A 23036-nucleotide genomic window follows, 5' to 3' on the forward strand; every position below is an offset into this window, starting at 1 on the left:
TAGCATATACAGTAGTCTGGACTAATTGCTTCCTCCCATTTATTTGATCTGAAACACCATTCGAAAACCACTTTGGGGAGGAGAGAATTTATGATCCTAAGCAGATTTTAGCCTCCCAATTGACTAATTAAAAAAAAAAAAAACACTATCACCAGATGTGCGTTGGTAGATCCTTTGAACAGATGCTGGGTATGATGGATCTGTGGAGCTAGTAGAGGCACCTCAACTCCTCTAGGCCTGAACAGAAATGATTCAGTTTATTAGGCAATAATATTGGTGATAAAGTTTAACGATATAAACTGGAATGAAAGCAAATGACATCCAAAAATGATTGGAAAAAACCCCAAAGCAGACCAAAACCATCACAGTTTTATGTGAAAGTAAAAACTGATGGACTTTGCCGTTTCGCCAATATGAAACTTTCATGGAAGATGCATATTTGAGCATATTCTTGCTGTGGAGTATATGAGAGCATAAGTGATATTTATGGATTCTTATGTGAACCTGCGTGTGTGTGTGTGTGTGTGTGTGTGTGTGTGTGTGTGTGTGTGTGGTATGCTAATCTCTTCTTTCTTTTACAACAGCCACAGTATTTCCTAGTCCACGTTCTGATTTGGAAAGTAATGGAACAGATACTTTCAATGGTAGTCACGTGCTTGCCTGGATCCTTAGTTTGGAAAAGGTAATTTCACTCAGTTTTGTATGGACTCATAATAAAAAGTAGGTAAACAAATGCCTCTTAGATTAATAGAGGAATCTTCCAAATAGGAAGCGTATTCCCATTTGGAGTAATATCTCCGGGAGATTCTTTTCTTGAGAGCTCTTTCATAAAAAGCTTAATTTTGAGGCATTCTAAATTCCTTAAGGTCTTGGATATTTATTTACTTCCCTGTTAAGTCCCTTAATTGAACTTAAGATTTTCATTTAGTAAAAAATAGGGTGGCATTACATGTGATCTTTTAATTTCCTGAAGCAGGAAAGAAAAAATGCTGTATGAAAGCAGATGAAACTTTAACACCCATCAGACTTGCTGCCTCATCTATACTAATAATGCTTTTGGAAAACTTAGAGCTATAAAAAGTATCTCCCCAAAGTAATAAAATCCCTTTCCTTAGCGTGGTTTAAAGCCCTTACCTATGGATTTCCGTCTGTTTACCAGTCTTCCACTTTAAGATTCCAGATTGCAAGATGATAAACATCATTTCTATCGGAGGTGTAAACTGGCAACCTATGAGCTATATGTGTATGTGTGCACATATACAAGGCTTTTGAGAGATTGAATTTGAATGCCTTTAGGCAGAAGAGGTACTCTTCTGTCAGCTGCAATCCCCACTTTTCCTTATTGTCTTTTATCCAACCAGATTCATACATTTAAGTTATTTGGCTGGCCAATGGACATTTAAATCCTGCTTTACGTGCTCTTCAGAAATTAAGAGATCATTTTTAATATTTTGCCATGGAGAGACTACTACTCTCTCTCTCTTTCTCTAACTATCTATCACACACACACATAAGAATTTTTAATAATATATCCATGTCTTATGTAGTAGACGTTTCTTCCATCTGAAACATAGGGACATAACTCTGGTCTTTATTCATATATTCCTGTGACCATAACCGCTGCTGCTTAATATGTGTCTATTAGTTCCCCTTGAATTAACATTCTGTATAACTGAGGCATCTTGATAAACTTATTTATGTCAGTAAGCCAAAGAACAACACAAAAATGTATGTCAGGAAAAGGCACCATACCTATCAAGGCAGTTCAGCCAGTGCTGGTTGAAATATAAGACTTCCAGGGTCAGTCCAGTCTAGATTTTGAAAGTCTAGTTTATATAATAGTTGAGGTACCTAAAGCACCCTGTGTAGCTGAGGAAGCCCCACCATGTGCCCACGTAATTCCAGTATAAAGCCTCCACAAATCGTGCTAGGGTGCAAACTAGGGAAAGTTATTTTATTCCATTCTATTTCTTCTATGTTGGTTCCTAGAAGCAAACAGCCTTGCATTGTATAAGTTAAATTCTTTAATAGCTAGAATAGCAGTGCTATTCTCAAAAATACCACTTTATTGTATTGAAACTCCCAGGTTCTCTTTCTCATATGGAATAAAATTTCAGAATTTTGTGAGGCAGCACAGAGCCATGTATCCGATGGAGATAAGTCAAAAATGAATTTTCTATGTATAGATACATATTTTCAGAGTAGTTGGAGCAGAAAAGGGATGTAAAAATTAGGATCACATATTGATGCCTCTGTCAGCAAGCGCTCTGATTCCTTTTTCTTTCTGTTTACTGCTTTCTGCAACCCTTGCAAGAATAAGTAGAGAAATCATTCTGGGGTGAGTTTATATGTAATGTTAAGAAAGAGATGTGGATGAATGACTAGAAGACCTGGCACTTAGAGTATCTCCTGGAATAAGTGGAGCCTGTCTTGTTTCATTACATTTAGAAGTTGAATCACTGGAAGGTAGAGTGTAGATTTTGTGATATAAAGGGAGGATGAAGTTAGCTAGCCCTCACCTCACAGGTTATAATAATTAATTACTAGGAAGGATGCATTAAATATTGCAACTAACTGTAATTGGCTCTATACATATCTAAACAACTTAATGGTGAATGTGATCAATATTATAGATGAAAATAGTGCTGCATCTGTTAACTGGTCTGTACTGTGAAACATATGGGGGACTTCCATTATGAAAATGCTTTCCAATTATTGCCTTTGATAATTATATACTTGTATGTATTTTCATATATGTGTTTTCTTTTTTCTTTATATGCATAATTCTTAAATGAAATAATTGCTTTGCAAATGAAACATAATCCATGTTTTTCCACTTCTCTAAACAAACACTGTTGGTCTTGAGACTAGACTCTGAAGCTCTTCCATTTTGGAATTCTTCCAAAGATCCTAGCCAATTTCCCATGAAATGTCACAAATTATTAGGACACCTAAGTCTCTGCTGTTAAATGTCCAGGAAAAGCTTAAGATTTTTAAGCCTGAAGATTTTTGTGAGACAAGATCTAGTACATTTAGGTTGTCTAGTCGGAGACAGGAAATGTGTTCAGTTTAAAAAATCATATGCAAATCTTTTAAATCATAAAGATGACAAGAGTTACCACATTCACACATTCTCTCAGTGACTTTTCATGAGTAAACCCAATGTATTTTAGTGTTAATTTAATAGTTGCTGTAATGCAGGACCTTAAAATGGCTATTATGTAGACAGGTCAGTTTCCTTGATGACTAAGACATGTTAATATCTATATTTACTAACATTATTATACCACTCTTCTCACACACATTGCTTTTACAGCAAAATTCGACTTCAGAAGATATACGAAGAGAACTGTGTGAGAGCTATCCAAGATATACTACCGATTATGCCTTCTCTTGGACCACTCTAGGGAAAAATGTTTTTAACATATTTTGCCTGTCCAACATGACCCTTTTAGAGTCTTCTCTCCGAGAACTAACAAACCAGTTCTCTCAGGTGAGTGCAAATATTTTAACATGATCAAGAGCTCATAAACAATAGAAAGAAGTGTATTGTTTCCATTGTCGTATACACAAAGTGACTCAAAAATGAATCAAAGAGCAAATTCATAGCCCACATGGACTAGGAAATACTGACTGAAATGTTGGCTCACCTTTGGCATGAATTCCTCGCACAAAGATTCACATACAATGTCTAATTCTAAGTAATATGTCTGTTTGCTATTTAAATGTGCGGGATTGAAATTATGTTAATGTTGAACCAAAAATACTGCATTATGGTTAATGTGTAGACATCTTTGTAGATGAAATTTGACTTTGCTCTATGGTGAATGAAGATTGACTGTTTTCTCTGGGATATTTTATTTAAGTGAGATTACTCAGGATACAATGTAAGTTTAATAATTAAACTATCAGAGCCTTATAACTCTCAGAAGTTAGAATAATGGATAATCTTTAAAATGTTTCTTCTAAGGTCAAACCCAATTTACAAATTTGATTTTTTATGAAATAATATAATCCCTCTATCCCAAATATTATACATTAAAACCAAGAACTTTATAATATGGAGTGCTAATGACCATTTTATGCTAGTCTTAAATTAAGATGTGAAAATAAGACACTGATAATCTTCTTTTAATGAAACTCCACATACAATGAAAGTTCATAAAAATATTCAGAATTCTCTCAAAATTTTCTAAACAGGAATAAATGAAACATGTCCACATCTAACATTTTTCCCCTTGATTCTCTGAATTTTATTGTAAGTAAGTGCAGAATGCTTAAATTACTCTTCAGTAGTCTGAGTTTTCCAAATGAACTAGAGACACTGTTATAATAACCCCAATCCAATGTAGAGCACTTAAAATTCTATCTCGACAAACTCAGCAGTCACGTAGAATGTGTGGTTAAGAATATGTTGTTCAAACTGACACTGCAGAAATAAAAAAAATCATGAGAGATTACTACAAGCAACTCTATGCCAATAAAATGGACAATCTGGAAGAAATGGACAAATTCTTAGAAATGCACAACCTGCCAAGACTGAATCAGGAAGAAATAGAAAATATGAACAGACCAATCACAAGCACTGAAATTGAAACTGTGATTAAAAACCTTCCAACAAACAAAAGCCCAGGACCAGATGGCTTCACAGGTGAATTCTATCAAACGTTTAGAGAAGAGGTAACACCTATCCTTCTCAAACTCTTCCAAAATATAGCAGAGGGAGGAACACTCCCAAATTCCTTCTACGAAGCCACCATCACCTTGATACCAAAACCAGACAAGGATGTCACAAAGAAAGAAAACTACAGGCCAATATCACTGATGAACATAGATGCAAAAATCCTCAACAAAATACTAGCAAACAGAATCCAACAGCACATTAAAAGGATCATACACCATGATCAAGTGGGGTTTATTCCAGGAATGCAAGGATTCTTCAATATACGCAAATCTATCAATGTGATAAACCATATTAACAAATTGAAGGAGAAAAACCATATGATCATCTCAATAGATGCAGAGAAAGCTTTCGACAAAATTCAACACCCATTTATGATAAAAACCCTCCAGAAAGTAGGCATAGAGGGAACTTTCCTAAACATAATAAAAGCCATATATGACAAGCCCACAGCAAACATCATCCTCAATGGTGAAAAACTGAAAGCATTTCCACTAAGATCAGGAACAAGACAAGGTTGCCCACTCTCACCACTCTTATTCAACATAGTTTTGGAAGTTTTAGCCACAGCAATCAGAGAAGAAAAGGAAATAAAAGGAATCCAAATCGGAAAAGAAGAAGTAAAGCTGTCACTGTTTGCAGATGACATGATACTATACATAGAGAATCCTAAAGATGCTACCAGAAAACTACTAGAGCTAATCAATGAATTTGGTAAAGTAGCAGGATACAAAATTAATGCACAGACATCTCTGGCATTCCTATATACTAATGATGAAAAATCTGAAAGTGAAATCAAGAAAACACTCCCATTTACCATTGCAACAAAAAGAATAAAATATCTAGGAATAAACCTACCTAAGGATACGAAAGACCTGTATGCAGAAAATTATAAGACACTGATGAAAGAAATTAAAGATGATACAAATAGATGGAGAGATATACCATGTTCTTGGATGGGAAGAATCAACATTGTGAAAATGACTCTACTACCCAAAGCAATCTACAGATTCAATGCAATCCCTATCAAACTACCACTGGCATTTTTCACAGAACTAGAACAAAAAATTTCGCAATTTGTATGGAAACACAAAAGACCCCGAATAGCCAAAGCAATCTTGAGAACGAAAAAAGGAGCTGGAGGAATAAGGCTCCCTGACTTCAGACTATATTACAAAGCAACAGTAATCAAGACAGTATGGTACTGGCACAAAAACAGAAAAATAGATCAGTGGAACAGGATAGAAAGCCCAGAGATAAACCCACGCACATATGGACACCTTATCTTTGATAAAGGAGGCAGGAATGTACAGTGGAGAAAGGACAGCCTCTTCAATAAATGGTGCTGGGAAAACTGGACAGGTACATGTAAAAGTATGAGATTAGATCACTCCCTAACACCATACACAAAAATAAGCTCAAAATGGATTAAAGATCTAAATGTAAGGCCAGAAACTATCAAACTCTTAGAAGAAAACATAGGAAGAACACTCTATGACATAAATCACAGCAAGATCCTTTCTGACCCACCTCCTAGAGTAATGGAAATAAAAACAAAAATAAACAAATGGGACCTAATGAAACTTCAAAGCTTTTGCACAGCAAAGGAAACCATAAACAAGACCAAAAGACAACCCTCAGAATGGGAGAAAACATTTGCAAATGAAGCAACTGACAAAGGATTAATCTCCAAAATTTACAAGCAGCTCATGCAGCTCAATAACAAAAAAACAAACAACCCCATCCAAAAATGGGCAGAAGACCTAAATAGACATTTCTCCAAAGAAGATATACAGAATGCCAACAAACACATGAAAGAATGCTCAACATCATTAATCATTAGAGAAATGCAAATCAAAACTACAATGAGATATCATCTCACACCAGTCAGAATGGCCATCATCAAAAAATCTACAAACAATAAATGCTGGAGAGGGTGTGGAGAAAAGGGGACACTCTTGCACTGCTGGTGGGAATGTGAATTGGTTCAGCCACTGTGGAGAACAGTATGGAGGTTCCTTAAAAAACTACAAATAGAATTACCATATGACCCAGCAATCCCACTACTTGGCATATACCCTGAGAAAACCAAAATTCAAAAAGAGTCATGTACCAAAATGTTCATTGCAGCTCTATTTACAATAGCCAGGACATGGAAACAACCTAAGCGCCCATCATCGGATGAATGGATAAAGAAGATGTGGCACATATACACAATGGAATATTACTCAGCCTTAAAAAGAAATGAAATTGAGCTATTTGTAATGAGATGGATAGACCTAGAGTCTGTCATACAGAGTGAAGTAAGTCAGAAAGAAAAAGACAAATACCGTATGCTAACACATATATATGGAATTTAAGGGAAAAAAATGTCATGAAGAACCTAGGGGTAAGATAGGAATAAAGACGCAGACCTACTGGAGAACGGACTTGAGGGTATGGGGAGGGGGAGGGGTGAGTTTTGACAGGGCGAGAGAGAGTCATGGACATATACACACTAACAAACGTAGTAAGGTAGATAGCTGGGGGGAAGCAGCCGCAAGGCACAGGGATATTAGCTCGGTGCTTTGTGACAGCCTGGAAGGGTGGGATGGGGAGAGTGGGAGGGAGGGAGACGCAAGAGGGAAGACATATGGGAACATATGTATATGTATAGCTGATTCACTTTGTTATAAAGCAGAAACTAACACACCATTGTAAAGCAATTATACCCCAATAAAGATGTTAAAAAAAAAAAAAAAAGAATATGTTGTTCAAAATCACATTTTCATCGTGAAAGACCTTGAATTAAGACAGAACAAAAGCCTGACTTCACTAGTATGAATGAGCTTATTAAGAAAATTGTTTTGGGTGGGAATATAATGAAGGTATTAGCTGGGTCCTGTGATTCAGAGCAAAAGTACAGGTGTTGGTTTTCATTTATTTGTTTGCTTATAGTACAAGATATGATTATTACAAAGGATATTCACTCTAAATCATTATTATAACTGAAGTTCCTTATATTCCAGCAGAACTTTGGAAATATTTTATTTTGTTAAGTATGTATAATTGTAATAGTAGACATTTTCATATGTTTGTATATATACATATTCGCACCCATATAATGTAAAATATATAACTTTTAAGGGTTTTCTATGCAAATAATAAATAAGGTCTACTAATGGATATAGAAAAGATACGTCTGCAGATCCTACACCAGATCCTAAAGAAAAACAAAAATATTACTCTGAAGCTAATTTTATTTTAAGAAATTAATTTTAGTTTCCCAAACACAATTTAAAATATTTTGTATAAACAGTTTTGTTAACCAAACATTAAATATGCCAATTTCTGGAACTATAGGAAAGAATCTAATTATGTGTAAGAACATTTGAAATGGTTTATAGTTTTTCCAAGTAAAAGATGACTTCAAACTCAATGAAAATCTGAAAGAATTACTTATGTGAAAATCTAAACTTTTAATGTTTTCAAAGGCAGTTAGCCATGTGGTTACACATATTGAAGTCTCATTTCACCCTGTTTGTGGTTTTATTTTTTAAGCTATCAAGTGATCCCAATAACCAGAAGACAGTGTTTCAGGAAATGGTCAAAGTGCTGTCCTTTTTCTCACAAGTGCAAGAGCAGACAGCCGTGTGGCAGCTTCTCTCCAGTTTTCCAAATGTGTTCCGGAATGACAAGACACTAAGCAATCTATTTGATATTCTTCGAAGTGCAAACAGGTAAGAAAAAGTAAGAATTAAGGGGAATATTACTGTTCATAAAGAAGTCTTTCTTTTCTTTTTTTTTTTTTAATATTACCTGTAGGATCACTGGTAGGTAGGTAATTTAAACACAGCAAATAATCCTTCAGCACCTTATTGCAGATCTTGGCAACAAAAGTAAGTGTATTAGTTAAGCAAAGGAGAAACACACATTGTGGTCATCAGGATTATTGACAGGTTTATGGGGAAGCAAGGACGAACACTAATCATAACATCTACAGTGTCAGTTGCTATCCCAGAACTTCTGAGAAAGATGGTAGAGCAGGACCAATAGTAGATTGGAACCTTGACTCAGGCTCACTCAGGGACAACCAGGGCTTGGTGCATCTAGTATTTTAACTGTCCAAGAAGAAAATATTTCATTGGGTTTTGGTTGGTACTACACAGTAAAAAACAACCCCATTGGCTAGAGTTTACACCAAGCCACCCCAAGGGGTTTGGCCTCCCTCAGGTGCAGCCAGCTTAAGCCTGCATATTGGGTTGGCTTTATTCGACACATATGGCACAGAGATTTGAAAAATTTTGCAGAAGAAACCCTTTTAAAGCCTGCATTCCTCATAAAAGAGATCTGAGCATGGCCAGCATTCAGAGTTTGATGGACACATACTTAGGTTTTGGATGTCCAGCTAATTTGGAAATGTGCATTAAACAAAACAACAACAGCTATATTAACAGCTAGCAGTTACCGGCTGCCTGTTACATGCCGGACACTTTACTGGACCCTTCATATATATCACATTGAAACTTACAACAGAACTATTATTTATTTTATAAGTGAGATAACAGAAGGTTATAAGAATTAAATATTTGATGATCATGCCGCTAGGAGGGTTTGAACCTGGGTTTTTTAACTCCAGAACCCAGACTGCCTCTGTAATATGTCACTAAGAGCACAGTGGATTCCATCGCTAATGTCTGAAGCACCACAAGAGTTTTCTCATCTTCTCTGATAAGCTTCCAAGAGTTTATATTTGTTCAAAGACCTTATAATAAGCCCTCATGTTGTTGCATTAGTTTTATTTGATTCTCACAACAGTTCTTTGAGATTGAGACTACATATATCCCCATTTTATAAAAGAGGAAACACACACTAGTTTTTTAAAGTTAAATCTTCTTTACTATTATTATTATTATTTATTTTATTATTATTTTTTTTTGCGGTACGCGGGCCTCTCACTGTTGTGGCCTCTCCCGTTGCGGAGCACAGGCTCCGGACGCGCAGGCTTAGCGGCCATGGCTCACGGGCCTAGCTGCCCCGTGGCATGTGGGATCTTCCCGGACCGGGGCACAAACCCGTGTCCCCTGCCTCGGCAGGCGGACTCTCAACCACTGCGCCACCAGGGAAGCCCTACTATTATTATTAAACTAACAGTATCACTAAAATCTGTAAATTCTTCACAAATGACTGTATTTTATCATCAAATCATTGGTTTATCTTACTCTTTGTTGATCAAGTAATATGGACAAATAAGCCCCATAAAAAGGTTTTGAGGTTATTTACACCAGCAATTTTACAAAGTTGTAATATAGTTCAGTCACCGAAACCAGATCATATAATGTTAAGATTATGACAGAGGTTAGCAAAAATGAGTAATCTCAAAAGTCAAGAATTGTATATGAAAAAAGATACATGATATTCACCATTTATGAGGCAGAAGTTGTGCTGAGATATGAATCACAAAAACTCCTTTTTAAATTACCTTTACATATAAGGAAACTTGTTTTGGATAACTTCCATTTGTATATGATGAAAAGGACAGAAAAACAAAATCAGTGAAGTGAAATAAAAGTATTTTGATCAATAGTTTAAAGGATTTCAGAGAGGACAATGGTCAGGTGTCATTTTTAAGTCACGTTTTGTTAGAAAATGATGAATTAAGTCTTCTGACATTTTTATTAATTATATTAATAACAATAATGCTGACAGTTACAATGAGATTGCCAAGTGTTCAGTCTTTGAAGGTGTTACTTTGGGACAACAGATTAGCTGAGTCAAGCAGAAGGCCAAGCTGGGAGAAGGCTGGCAGAGATCTACAACCTCAGAACATTTAACTGGTCTCCACGGTGACCAGGGTTCAGAAGTAACTCAAAGTCTGAGAACCAGGAGATTCTTGGGGGCAAATATAAAAATGCCTGAGGTATTGACTGTTATGTATATAGAGCAGAAATGAAAAAAATACAGCCATGCCCCTATGGCCAAGCGCACAGCTGTAAAAACAAGCTAACAATGCTGTGGGCTCAGTGCAGAAATGTTCTGTCCTCCTCCCCGCCATGTTGGGGCAAAGTGCCAGAGGGAAGACATAAAGTGGAAAGAACATGAACTTTGAAATTAGACAGAACCAGTTCTATTTATTTGGATAACCTCGTGTAAGTTATTTAACTTTTTGAACATTAGTTTTCCTGTCTATAAAACAAAACAAATGAAAATGACTTTATGGAACTATTAGAGAAGTAAATAAAATTATAAATATATATATGTTTATATATAGACACATATCTACTAGAAACTAGAGGATACTCTTAGCTCTCTAAATATTTTCATTCATAGCTAGGGAGCTAAAATTAAAATGACCTTAATTTAAATATTAAAAATTCCAAAAATATGGTAGAAAATATATGCACACGCTGTTGCTGGAGTGAGCCGCCAGCTGCTTAGGGTACATATGGAAAAACTATCACCTAGTATGTATTACGTTTAACTTCACAGTGGCAAATCCTTAACAAAGCCTTTTAAGTTACTGCTCATGTATATTAAAGCATTGCCTCACAGTTATTTGTGAAATTCAGACATACTTGTACAATGCTAACATTTTTTAAATGTGCTAATGACAATAAGGGGATAAAAAAAGGCATTTCTTTTTTTTTTTTTTTTTTTTTTTTTTTTTTTTTTTTTATGCTGTACGCGGGCCTCTCACTGTTGTGGCCTCTCCCGCTGCGGAGCACAGGCTCCGGACGTGCAGGCTCAGCGGCCATGGCTCACGGGCCCAGCCGCTCCGCGGTATGTGGGATCCTCCCGGACCGGGGCACGAACCCGCGTCCCCTGCATCGGCAGGCGGACTCTCAACCACTGCGCCACCAGGGAAGCCCAAAAAGGCATTTCTTAAGTCACTAGTTGGTCTTTTGGAAATATGGAATGAACTCCAGCATTGTTCATCCACAGTGTAGACCGCCCATCTTATTAGTAACGTAAAACTCATAGGAAGACAGTGCCAGTTAGTCTGGATATTAATTTTGAGCTACCCCTGGAGCAGTGCCTATGGGCCATTTAGGGGCTAGAATGCAGTCTTTAATTAGGGCAAGCTCCATTTTTTTTTCAAAAACATTACCATTTGTTTACCTTTGTAAAGATAAATATTTATCAAATGCTTAATTAATAATTATTCTTGAAACTGGATCTTTTATCTGGGCTTGATTTTTAATGAAAATAATTTCCAATATTTAATTTTTTCCTTTAATTAAAAACAAAAAAGAAGTATCCTTTCACTGGAGGCTTCTATTTCTAACCACTTATTTTTAGGTCTTAACAAAGAAAAAAAAAAAAAACTGACATGAAGTTCACTTCTTACTTTAAGGCCTTTTAGGTTTTAGAATCCTGGAACGGGTGAAGTGCTCTGTCTGGTTCAAGAACACTTTGTTGGGATTTTGTGCATAAACAAACAAGTAATTAGACGACAAAAGCAGCATCTTGTTTCTTATGCTGTAAGAATAGTTTTCTATACTGTAGCTATTTTCTCCTTGAATAACCTTTTGTTTCTGTCTGCAAACCTTGAAATACAATCTGGTTTAATTGTTTTTCAACTTGTTAGTGTACTGCTGGCCGTGCAGAGGGTTTATCCACGGGTTACAACTAATGAAGGTTTCAGAGCTCTCCATAAATCTGTTAAACATCTGCTTTACACTCTGGACTCCCCATCTCAAGGTATTATATTACCATCTTCCTGTATTCAATTCTGTGTTGTAATTCTGTATTCAGTTCCATTAAAAATAAAAAACAAAGAGAAGTAATCAGTTATGGATGGTATTATTCTTAGGTAGAGACATAAACTACAACTAAATCTGGGTCTTTAGGTAACCAAAGTGTGGAGACAAGGAGAAATGGCCAGAAAAGAGGCTGTGACTTTCTAGGATTTTTATTTTGGTAAAAATGATCTCTCTTAGCTATATTATAAAGCTATGTTTATAGTTGGTATGAAAAATAAATATCAGAGTAAGGGAGTAAGCCTCAGCAAGTAGATTTCTACTACTACTTTTTGAACAAAAGCCTACACTGAATCGCAGTATCTTTGCCCTCATTTTCAAATTTTGTCTTTTTAATCAGGATGAGTCTTTGGTAAGAATATACCCCTCAACCAACCATCTTGAAAATGCATGATGGACGTCAGAGCGTGAATAGATCAGTATAGCTCTACTGTCACTTATAGGTATAAGACAAACTATAGCATGTTGCTAGTGAATCAGAAAGAAATCACCTTTGCGTATAGAGGATAGCATTATATACCACACACATGGAAATGCACAGACACACACACAGCCATATACAGACAAACATTAAGGGCTATAAGGAATAAATCCGTACTTCCCAAGTAAAATGTTTCGTTAGCATTTACTTCTCCTGAATGAATTTAGAAATAGGCTTTCTCAACTGAGTTTGTCAGCTTTTAAATACGTAGACTTTACCTTTGGATTACTGGTAAGTGTCCTGAGAGCATCAGGTCACAACCTGATTGTTTATTACAAGGTCTTTATTAGTTTTCATATGAATAGCAGGTTTGGAAAGGCTTTGAAGACTTCTCGAAGGAGGTTCTAACATACACTTGGATACCAATTTCTGTTAGTCTAGAACATTTTTTATATCATCAATTACAGAATTAATGACTAGCTTGCAAGATTGATTGCTGTTAAATTCAATGGTCTCGACGAACATTAAGGTTAAAAAAAAAATTTGCACTTTTAAAAAAGTCCAGACCAGAAAACCAGGCAGTATAGTAAAAGACACTAATTATTTCCTCTGTATATTTTTAGATTTTCGTTTTAAAGACTTGAGAACTTCAAGTTCTCTTTACCATTCTTTTCCTTTTCATCTTCAGACTCACATCGTGTAATTGTAAAGTAGAGGGATGAAGCTGAAAATTTTTTTACAAAGGACAGAAGCCCCTCAGTGCCTTAGAAGCAAAAGAACCTGTCATTAACTGAGGCAGCAGAACACTTTTTTCTGTTGAACAGTATAACTAACTCAATTTTCAATACTTAACAATGGCCATGTCTCATGTCTGTGAATATGCTAATGATTTTGGCATGTATTAAGCCATGCAATTGGATAGTCAGGATGACAAGGAAATACATCAAGGAAATGTGCTTTTATTTTTTAAATTAGATGTGCTTATATTTGTTTGTTTTTTAATTTCCTACACGTGTGACTTTATCAGTCTGAGGATACCAACACAGTAGCATTAATGTCAATTCCTAAGTCATTAACCCTAAGCCCCTACCTACCTGCCTGAGCAGAAATTTCATGGCCTTTGAAAAATCCTTCCAGGTATTTCTGGGAATCCTTCAGGAAACTCAAACTTGTTTTGAAGTACAGATATCTGCCACGTTGCCCAAGCCACCCATGCTTAATCTCCATGGTGTTTAGCAGTATTTGTGAACATACTTCTTCCCTTGGCTTTACACTCAGTAAACTGGAGTGGAATGGTTTCTTAAAGCAGAGTTGCTTGGGTCCTCTCTAATGCATGACAGGGCTCAGATAGCTTTGAGGGTCTCACTCCTCTCTTTCAAAGAAAAAATAAAAGGGTAGTATTTTTTGTGTCAGTGATAAATATTTTATTATCTTAAGTCCCTTCGATCATCAAAACAACTCTATAAGAGATCGTTATTATCCCATTTTGCAGACAAAGAAACTGGGGCAAAGGGAGGCTGGGCACTTTGCCTGTGTTATACATCCAGCAAGTGACTGAACTGAGATTTAGAGCCTAGATCTGTCTAAGCCCAAAGCCAGGTCCCCAAGCTCTTTGTTAGATGGCCTCACTCATATTTACCGTCTGGGACATATACACACTATGGTAGCTCACACAAGTACCTGCCACCACCAAACCTCAGAACTGGCTCCACTTTCAGCCACTGATGGAGTTTGACTATTTGTGTCAGATTCCTTCTCACATGATACATTTTTTGATAGCCATTGCCCAATTCCTCTCCACACCACATGTCTATTTCTAATTCAGACCTCCCCACCCCATGTCTAGTTCTGATTCAACCCTGGTTATGAACATAGTTCAAGGTTTTTTCAGAGGCCTCCTCAGCAACCATGATACTATGGAGATGCTAATAAACAACTTGGGAAGAAGCTTGTCTCCTAACTTCCTGTTTTAAGGAGTCTAATTCTCAGCTCCACCCCACTGAGGATCCCTACTTCACAGTTTAGTATTTTCATTTATAAAACTGAGTTTTGAGAGCAAAGATTACCTTTTTGGCTCATTGAAGTTTGCTGTTTTGCAAAGTATAGTAAATTACATGAAATTACATCTTTAAAAGCAGAAAGCAATCTTTACTGGTGAAAGAGGCTATCTGTGCACTGGATTTCTTTCTATGTCTTTGGGCACCCTTTTTTATATATGCCTAATTCTACAAATAAAGTAAAATCTGACTTTTTAAAGGTCTGTAACAATTTCCACTTCATTAAAGCCTATTTAATACAGTATTTCTTCTCAGACACCTTAGAGTCCAGAATGAAAAGTGGCCAGAGGGAGAAGTCCATACTTAACAGCAAGGTCAAGCCTATAGTTGATATGTATAAAGTTAATTCCTATTAGTTATTCATTTGAATAGCGTGATGAGGAAGAGACACTCCATAACCATATAGAATACAAATGCTAATGAACTTGCTCAGCATCACATAGGAATTCAAAGTGAGCAAGATATCATCTTGGGAAAATGGTTTTATATACTTTTACACTGCAAAAGCGTAAGCCTCCGGAGTCCTATCCTGGATTATTCTCTATATGGTTGCCAATAAATAATAGGTATTACCATTATTAATTAGGTTTATTTATTCTGGGTATCTTCTTCTTGGTCCTTTCACTCACGAATGCATTGCTATCATTAGAGCAATAATACTTAGCTGCATCTGAGCAGAGCAGAGAACTCCCTTCTGCCAGAGAGGAAAACTGAAAAGGTCACTCTGCCAGATACTAGGGACAGAGCAGACATTGCTCAGACATGACTGATACAGACGTAGGCAAGGAGGTCTTTAATTCTGTGAGTCTTTTACACACGTGCTTAAACAAAATGATCAGCGTGAGAAAAGTACAGATGGTTTCCTAGTTTTGTGCTAGGACCTTCTTAGAAGGCTTTAGAACACGCGAACTAGAGACAATGGGAGAAGCCTTAAAGCTGGCAGTAAAATATCCTATTGAAAATGGTTAGGCCAATGTTAAAAAATGACAGCACTAAAACTACTGGATTATTTATAAGGAATTAGTAGTGTCTACAGGGAAGACTGAAATAAGTAATACCATTGCCTTAAAGGGGCCGAATGAAAGCACTGGATTTCTGATGTTTTTATTTATGTAGTAGCTGTTTAAAGTATTTCATTTTCAATTTTGCATGTGACTGTTGTTGCACACTTACTCTTTAACAGTACAATGTTATGCAGCAAGCAAAATAAGGAACCTGTTTAACTTCTAGGGACAATTCTCTGTGTTGAATGAGATCTTCACATATGGTTTCCATTAGACCCAACTTAGTGATTGACTTCCACATTCCAAACTTTCATATTATTTGAGACCACTCAGAATGGTTCTGTTAACGTTAGCCAATTTGCATTCACAGCTGCATTCAGTTGAAATCACTGGCTGCTTTTTGAAAGATAGAAAATATAGATTAGTGATGGTAGATGTTTCCTACGGCTACATTCTAGACAACCGAAGACAAACAAACAAAAAAATCCAGTGATCCATAAGACTGAAATTGGCTTCGTTTGATTAAGAAGTCATGGGATAGTCAATTTGCATTATGATATTTAAGAGTCATCTGTGCATACAGGTTTTAGGATAAAATAGTGCAATGGTTTGATGCACAGAGAAATAATTTGTTCGAAATGCATATGCTTGACCATTGGAATTATTTCAATTAGTAGGCATCTATTTCCTATAAATATCTTAAATGTTTCCAACTGAAAGAGCTTAGACATCTCTTATAAAATCCTTTGGAGAAAAATTCTGCAGACTTCCTGCATTTTTTTCCCATTAATTTGACCTGGAATGATTTTTGCTTAGAAAAATAAATCCTTTACAGAAATGTTAAATATTCTCCTGTATAAATATTATCACTTTAGGTGGCTCTGATAATACAACAGATGTGTGGAGTGAGGAAGATGGACAGTCTCTATCCCCAAGCAGCCTGGCTGCACAGTAAGTCTTTGTTGGTTTGTTGGTTTATTTCTAAACTGGTAAGTAACTTGGCTGAATAAGCAAACAAAACAATTCATAAACATAATTCTTTTATCAGTACCTAATGCCATGGAATAGAAAAATCAATTATTGACTGACCAAAGAAAAAGATACAGTTGAAGTGCAGTAAAGTTGAAACTTGTGTTTTGGTATTATTCAATGATACTTTCGGATAATGCAACATGAGGATCTCTTTTTCAGTTCTAAGATTGTATAACTAGATCCCACATGTTCTGTCTGGATTGGTTACCTTATGTCTATGAGGAAAATCTAGCTGGAGGCGCAATTTCCAACTCTTTTCAGGTCTTCCATCATGAAAGATGTAGAAGTCTCCAATTTTTTGCATTACTATTTATTTCGGTTTTAAAAAATCAAAATATTTTGTATGCTCACTCAAGGTAATGCACACTTTGTTTGCTTCAGTAGTATTCAGGTAGCCAAAACTGTTTATTGGTAATTTGATTTTGGACTCTTTGTGGGGCATGTAAATACGTTGTCTCAGGAATAGGCAGTGGAAATAACAGCAGTTACCTCAGCTTCTAATGACCATTAATATAAACAGTTCTCTGAAGTAACTGTAATAGTTATGGTAGAAGCTGACTGAAGTAAATGCACATAGTTCAAGGCAAATTTAGAGACTAGGTGGCCTGTTATGTAAAAGGCTGTTTGGGCCTGATAAATTACACTATTGAGATTCTTTAACTTTAGTCCCAAAGAATATATTTTTGTGCTAATGGAAATGTGTACAAATAAAAACAAATAATAGGACTTACTTTTAACCATTCATTTCTTTTTCTAAAATAAAATCTGCAATTGTTTATAAACTTTCTATTATTCAATGAGAAGTTCCCCAACTCTGGGTAATTCTAGGCAAAATCCTTCCATCAATAACCACCTCCTCTTTCTGCTCCCACATCTCTCCTCCTCTAAGGTGGCTGAACCAGATGCTTCTCCCAAGAGCAATCTCACAGCTCTGGGCAATTTTACCCCAGACAGGATTCCATGTCCCAAATAATCAAGTCTTTTAAACACATTCTCTGTATAGCCAGAAAAATAATTTTTTTTAAAAACCTCTGAATTGAATGAAGTAAGTCAGAAAGAGAAAAACAAATACCATATGCTAATGCACATGTATGGAATCTAAGAAAACAGTACTGATGAACCTAGTGAAAGTGCAGGAATAAAGACGCAGATTGAGAGAACGGACTTGAGGACACAGTGGGGAAGGGGAAGCTGAGACAAAGTGAGAGAGTAGCACTGACATATATACACTACCAAATGTAAAATAGATAGCTAGTGGGAAACTTCTCCGTAGCACAGGGAGATCAGCTCGATGCTTTGTGACGACCTAGAGGGATGGGATAGGGAGGGTGGGAGGGAGGCTCAAGAGAGAGGGGATATGTATACTTATAGCTGATTCACTTTGTTGTACAACAGAAACTAACACAACATTGTAAAGCAATTATACTCCAATAAAGATAGATAGATAGATAGATAGATAGATATATATATATATATATATAAACCTCTGAATTGAGACAAGTGGATGCTTATTGCTGAAGCCAGGTATCTTTATCAGAGCCTTGGGGCATCCGTAGCATTGATAATGTTAGCGCTTCAGACCTGAAAATTCCACAGCAAATGTAATTGCTTACTGACAGCTAGCTGACAGTTTATTCGAAAGAATTCAATACTTTTAAGATGGCTCTTGTTGAGATTGATGCAATTAAGGGATTCCTTATCTTTGGACTTCCTTTCCCTCCACACTTTAAAATAATCATAGAGTGGCAGTACTTGGCATGAGATAAAAATGTTTATGATCCAGAATTTTCTAAAGAAAGCTGCTCAAAAAATTTTTTTCCCTCAAAGCTCTTCTCCCTCATTATTTTTGCACTAAAGTTAATTATTTTTTATTGTGTTGTGTGTGTGTGTGCGCGGACACACACATGCACGCATACGTCCATAAGCTCATCTTTAGTTGTAACCATTCTTAAGAAGTAGGTGAGATTTTTATATAAAGAATACATAAATTAAATCGTTTAAAGGAATACTTGGATGTTTATGCCGAAACAGTGGCACATATGTATTTAATTTTTGGTGTATCTTAAATCTAATCTCAAAAATCTTGGCAATCAGATGTTCTTTATGGAACTAAGATAATGCTTAGATGATATTTCAAGGTCACTTTTAGCCCAACATTCTTCTTTTTAAAGCTTGAAAATTCACCATTCACCATTCTTGTGCCATTTCATCTGGAAAGGTAGACCAGTATTTTGCTCCCGAGCACAACACCAGAATGGAAATGGCTCAGTGCTATAATGATTAAGACAAAGAGGAAGACAAACACAAAAGAAAGAGAGATAATACTGAGAGGAGAGTCTCTGGTCAAGGAAATGCCTAAACAAAACAAGAAGCCTCAGGAATGGGTGCAATTTTTTTAAACATGGAGGCTGTGGATTGTATTTAAATGAGAGTCAGCCATCTGACCAATTAACTGTGCTCTGACTGCCAAGTTAGGAACTTTTCTTGCCATAGATTTATTTTTCTTGTTAAACTTCCTCAAATATCCAGTGTCATTAACCCACATGTAAACACCCTGAGACTTCTTTAGTGTTAATGCAAACATTGTCCTACATGTTTACTAGCTATGCCAGGATAAGTCTCTTCCATTAGTATTTGACTTAAATATCCAATAGAACTAGTTAATTTGTGTGTTGTGCAGTTTGATTCAAAATAGATGGTTCCCAAATAAACCATTGATACTTGTTCTGTCTCTGCTGTACATAACATTCAATGGTAGACACTAAGGGAAGAAGTTACAAAATGAGTAGAGATGCAGCCTCACAGTTGAAGTGACAGGGCATGCGTAACATACACGTGTTTACTCACTCACATATGTATGCCTCAAAAATCTTAGACTATGTCCTCACATGCCAGTCAATTTGAAAGGAAACCAGAAAGTGGATAATTTGGGAACTCTGAATTGGTTGTTTAAAGAAAAAAAAAGGAACTTATATTGTTCATTTGGATTCTACCATTTCTTTTTAATCACAGTTAAATGAATTTAAATTATTTAGAGAATATTGTAGGTGGAAGGGATCTAGCAGATCATTTGACAAGAGAGGAAACTGAAGCCCAGAGAGAGGTTGCCAGATTTAGAGGAAAGAGAAAAGAAAAAAGAGAAGAGAAGAGAAGGGAAGGGAAGGGAAGGGAAGGAGAAGAGGGCAGGGGAGGGGAGGGGAGGGGAAGGAGACATACAAGACTCATGGGACATACTAATACTGAAAAATTGTTCATTATTTACCTGAAGTTCAAATTTAACTGGGACTCCTGTATTTTATCTGGCAACCCTAGCCCAGTGATTTTTCTTTCATGTAAATGTGCCTAGAAATGATCTTAAGATCACTTATGATTTGATATCAAAATAATTAAATATAGGGATAATGCCCATGGAAAAGGTAAATACTTAGAGATTCCAGAGTAGTGCTGTCATTGTGCAGCTGGGCTGGATGGGGGAAGATGTCCTGCTTCACAGTGCTTCAATGCTCAAATCAACCAATGCCAAACAACTAGGGACTCACATGATCTCAACAAAATGGCTTTGCTTTATTTTTATATGACTTAATTTATATATTCTTTTCTAATTCTATAGGCTTCTAATACTGGAAAACTTTGAAGATGCCCTCTTAAATATATCAGTAGATAGTCCTTATATTCCGTACTTGGCATGTGTGAGAAATGTCACTGACAATTTGGCCAGGGGATCAAAAGGTAATACTCTTCTTAAGAGTCAAAATGCTACTCATGGTTTGTAATTTTGTTCTAAAATAGTAAATCTTATAAGATGTTGGCTTAAAAAAGAAAGAAAATTTTAAAATCTTAGTTTCCATATGCATCTGTTTCAGTGGTTTGATATATAAAGGGACTGTCTAATCATATTATTATGTTATTACTCCTGTCCCTGCTGCTAGTACCACCTGGCCACCTGGACAAACTTTAATGTATAATGGCCGGATAACAGATGTGTTAATGGCCACCTGGATAAACTTTCCAAGTCTCCAGAATTAGGAGTTCACATAACCCTCTGTGACATTTTCTATGCCCTCAGTAATCTTAGTTGTCAAAAAATAATGAAGAAGGATAATGTAGACTTCCAAAAGCAGATGTAAATTACATAAAGAAAGGCATTTTTATAGCAGACTATTTTTACTTCTGATCCTTACACACTTTAACCATAAAGATTGCATTTAATCAAATATTTCTTTTTCCTTTTTTTAAAGATAAAACATCTATTTTCTTACACTTTGTAGGAGATATACATTCACTGTTCCTACACCAAAATAGCTTTTTGAGACTTAATAGCAAGCAAATAGCACAATAGGTATTTAAGTGTGGTCTCTCTTTACCGGACATGAATTAATCAAGGTTGGAAGGGCATATTTGTGTCACAGTGTTATACAACCTATTCTCTCTCAAACACTTCAAGTTAATAGTACATCCAAAATAAAAGCATGTTCAGTTCACCAAGAACCAAAACTGTATATAGCACCTTTGCTGGAAATATTTTTATCTCTAAGCAGAATATCTATGAATATTTTAAAAATAATGAACTCTATAGTCTCCATGGTTCAAGGAAAGATTAAATTTTCACTCATTTTATATTTAGATTGAAATAGGCTATTATCTTAGAAAAAACTTAGTAGTCAATTAGGATAAAGGTGTCTTTCAAATAGGTTTCCTAGATGACCTTGCAGTTCACATAAGGTAATTCTTTTCTCCTCCTTTACAGAAAATTTAAGACTGCTGCACTCTACAATTCGATTTAAAAAATCTTTTCTTCAAAATGGTTCCTGTGAGGATTACTTCTCTCCAGTTCCTGAAGTCTTGAAATCAAAAGTAAGCCATGAAAGAAAAAAAAAAAAAAAAAAAAACCTCAAAAACTTCTTGTAATTCTCTGGCAAGATATATTTGTAATTTAAGTTTTAAATCTGTATTTTTTAAAATACTGGTTCTATTTTGAGTCTAGATTAATGCTAGAAAAAGGGTGACAAGAGTTCTGGTGTTACATAATTGTATTTTGTTTTTAATCAGTGGATATCTCTGTCTGAAATGACCCATAAGAGACTAATTACAGAATGCAATACGTAAAGGAACAGCTCCTGATGTAGTTGTCTCATGAAGCTACACGATTTGAAAAAGCATTAAAAATTTGATTCCTAATTTGAAATGTCCCTAGTTTTTGTGGTTTTTTTAAATTTATTTATTTATTTTTGGCTGCGTTGTGTCTTCGTTGCTGCACGCGGTCTTTCTCTAGTTGCGGCGAGCGGGGGCCACTCTTCGTTGCGGTGCGTGGGCTTCTCATTGCGGTGGCTTCTCTTGTGGTGGAACATGGGCTGTAGGTGTGTGGGCTTCAGTAGTTGTGGCACGTGGGCTTAGTAGTTGTGGCTCGTGGGCTCTAGAGCGCAGGCTCAGTAGTTGTGGTGCACGTACTTAGTTGCTCTGCGGCATGTAGGATCTTCCCAGACCAGGGCTCGAACCCATGTCCCCTGCCTTGGCAGGCGGATTCTTAACCACTGCGCCAGCAGGGAAGCCCCCTAGTTTTTAAAACTATAAAAGTTGATTTCAAAAGCTGATGTTTTAGACTTCACAGCGTACAAAAATCTCAGAAGTTGACTCACCTTATTTGTATTATTATCATCAGAAGCAGAAACTAATACTGTAAATCTTATTAAAATGTATGATATTGAAGAAAGGGAGGGAACGCAGTGGGAAAAATGTTAACTCTGAAGTTTGAATTGGTTGGTGTTTGTCTCTTATTCTTTGTTTAGCTCATACATACAGTACGCAGGTTATCATGAAATTCACTCTCTTTCTTAAATAACCCTTTAAATTTTGAAAGCAGCTCTCCTAGTAAGAACAGCAGTTTAATTGGATTCATGTAGCCAGGGATAAAGTAAAATTAGAACTGGTTTATGCAGAGCAAGCAGGATGACTTGCTGTATAGTCAACCTGGTCTAACTAAGCAGGCGTACAAAGCATGTGTCCATGTATATTACAAATAAATATGCTAGTTAGACTACCTGCATTGTAGTCTTAGTCTTCTACATGGATCAAAATTTCTAGTGTACTTAATTTAGCACTATT

General features: G+C 36.1%; 1 protein-coding gene across 1 annotated transcript in view; it reads left to right on the top strand.

Annotated features, from left to right (window-relative positions):
* ABCA12 (ATP binding cassette subfamily A member 12) overlaps window positions 1–23036 on the top strand; it is a 181223-nt gene that overhangs the window by 69401 nt on the left and 88786 nt on the right. Inside the window, 8 exon segments of the mRNA XM_032637501.1 lie at window positions 585–682; window positions 1816–1824; window positions 3317–3493; window positions 8222–8400; window positions 12249–12361; window positions 16778–16853; window positions 20545–20663; window positions 21682–21788. Coding sequence (XP_032493392.1) covers window positions 585–682; window positions 1816–1824; window positions 3317–3493; window positions 8222–8400; window positions 12249–12361; window positions 16778–16853; window positions 20545–20663; window positions 21682–21788 — 878 coding nt within the window.

This window comes from Phocoena sinus, chromosome 7 (assembly GCF_008692025.1).
Source record: "Phocoena sinus isolate mPhoSin1 chromosome 7, mPhoSin1.pri, whole genome shotgun sequence".
Lineage (NCBI taxonomy): Eukaryota > Metazoa > Chordata > Mammalia > Artiodactyla > Phocoenidae > Phocoena > Phocoena sinus.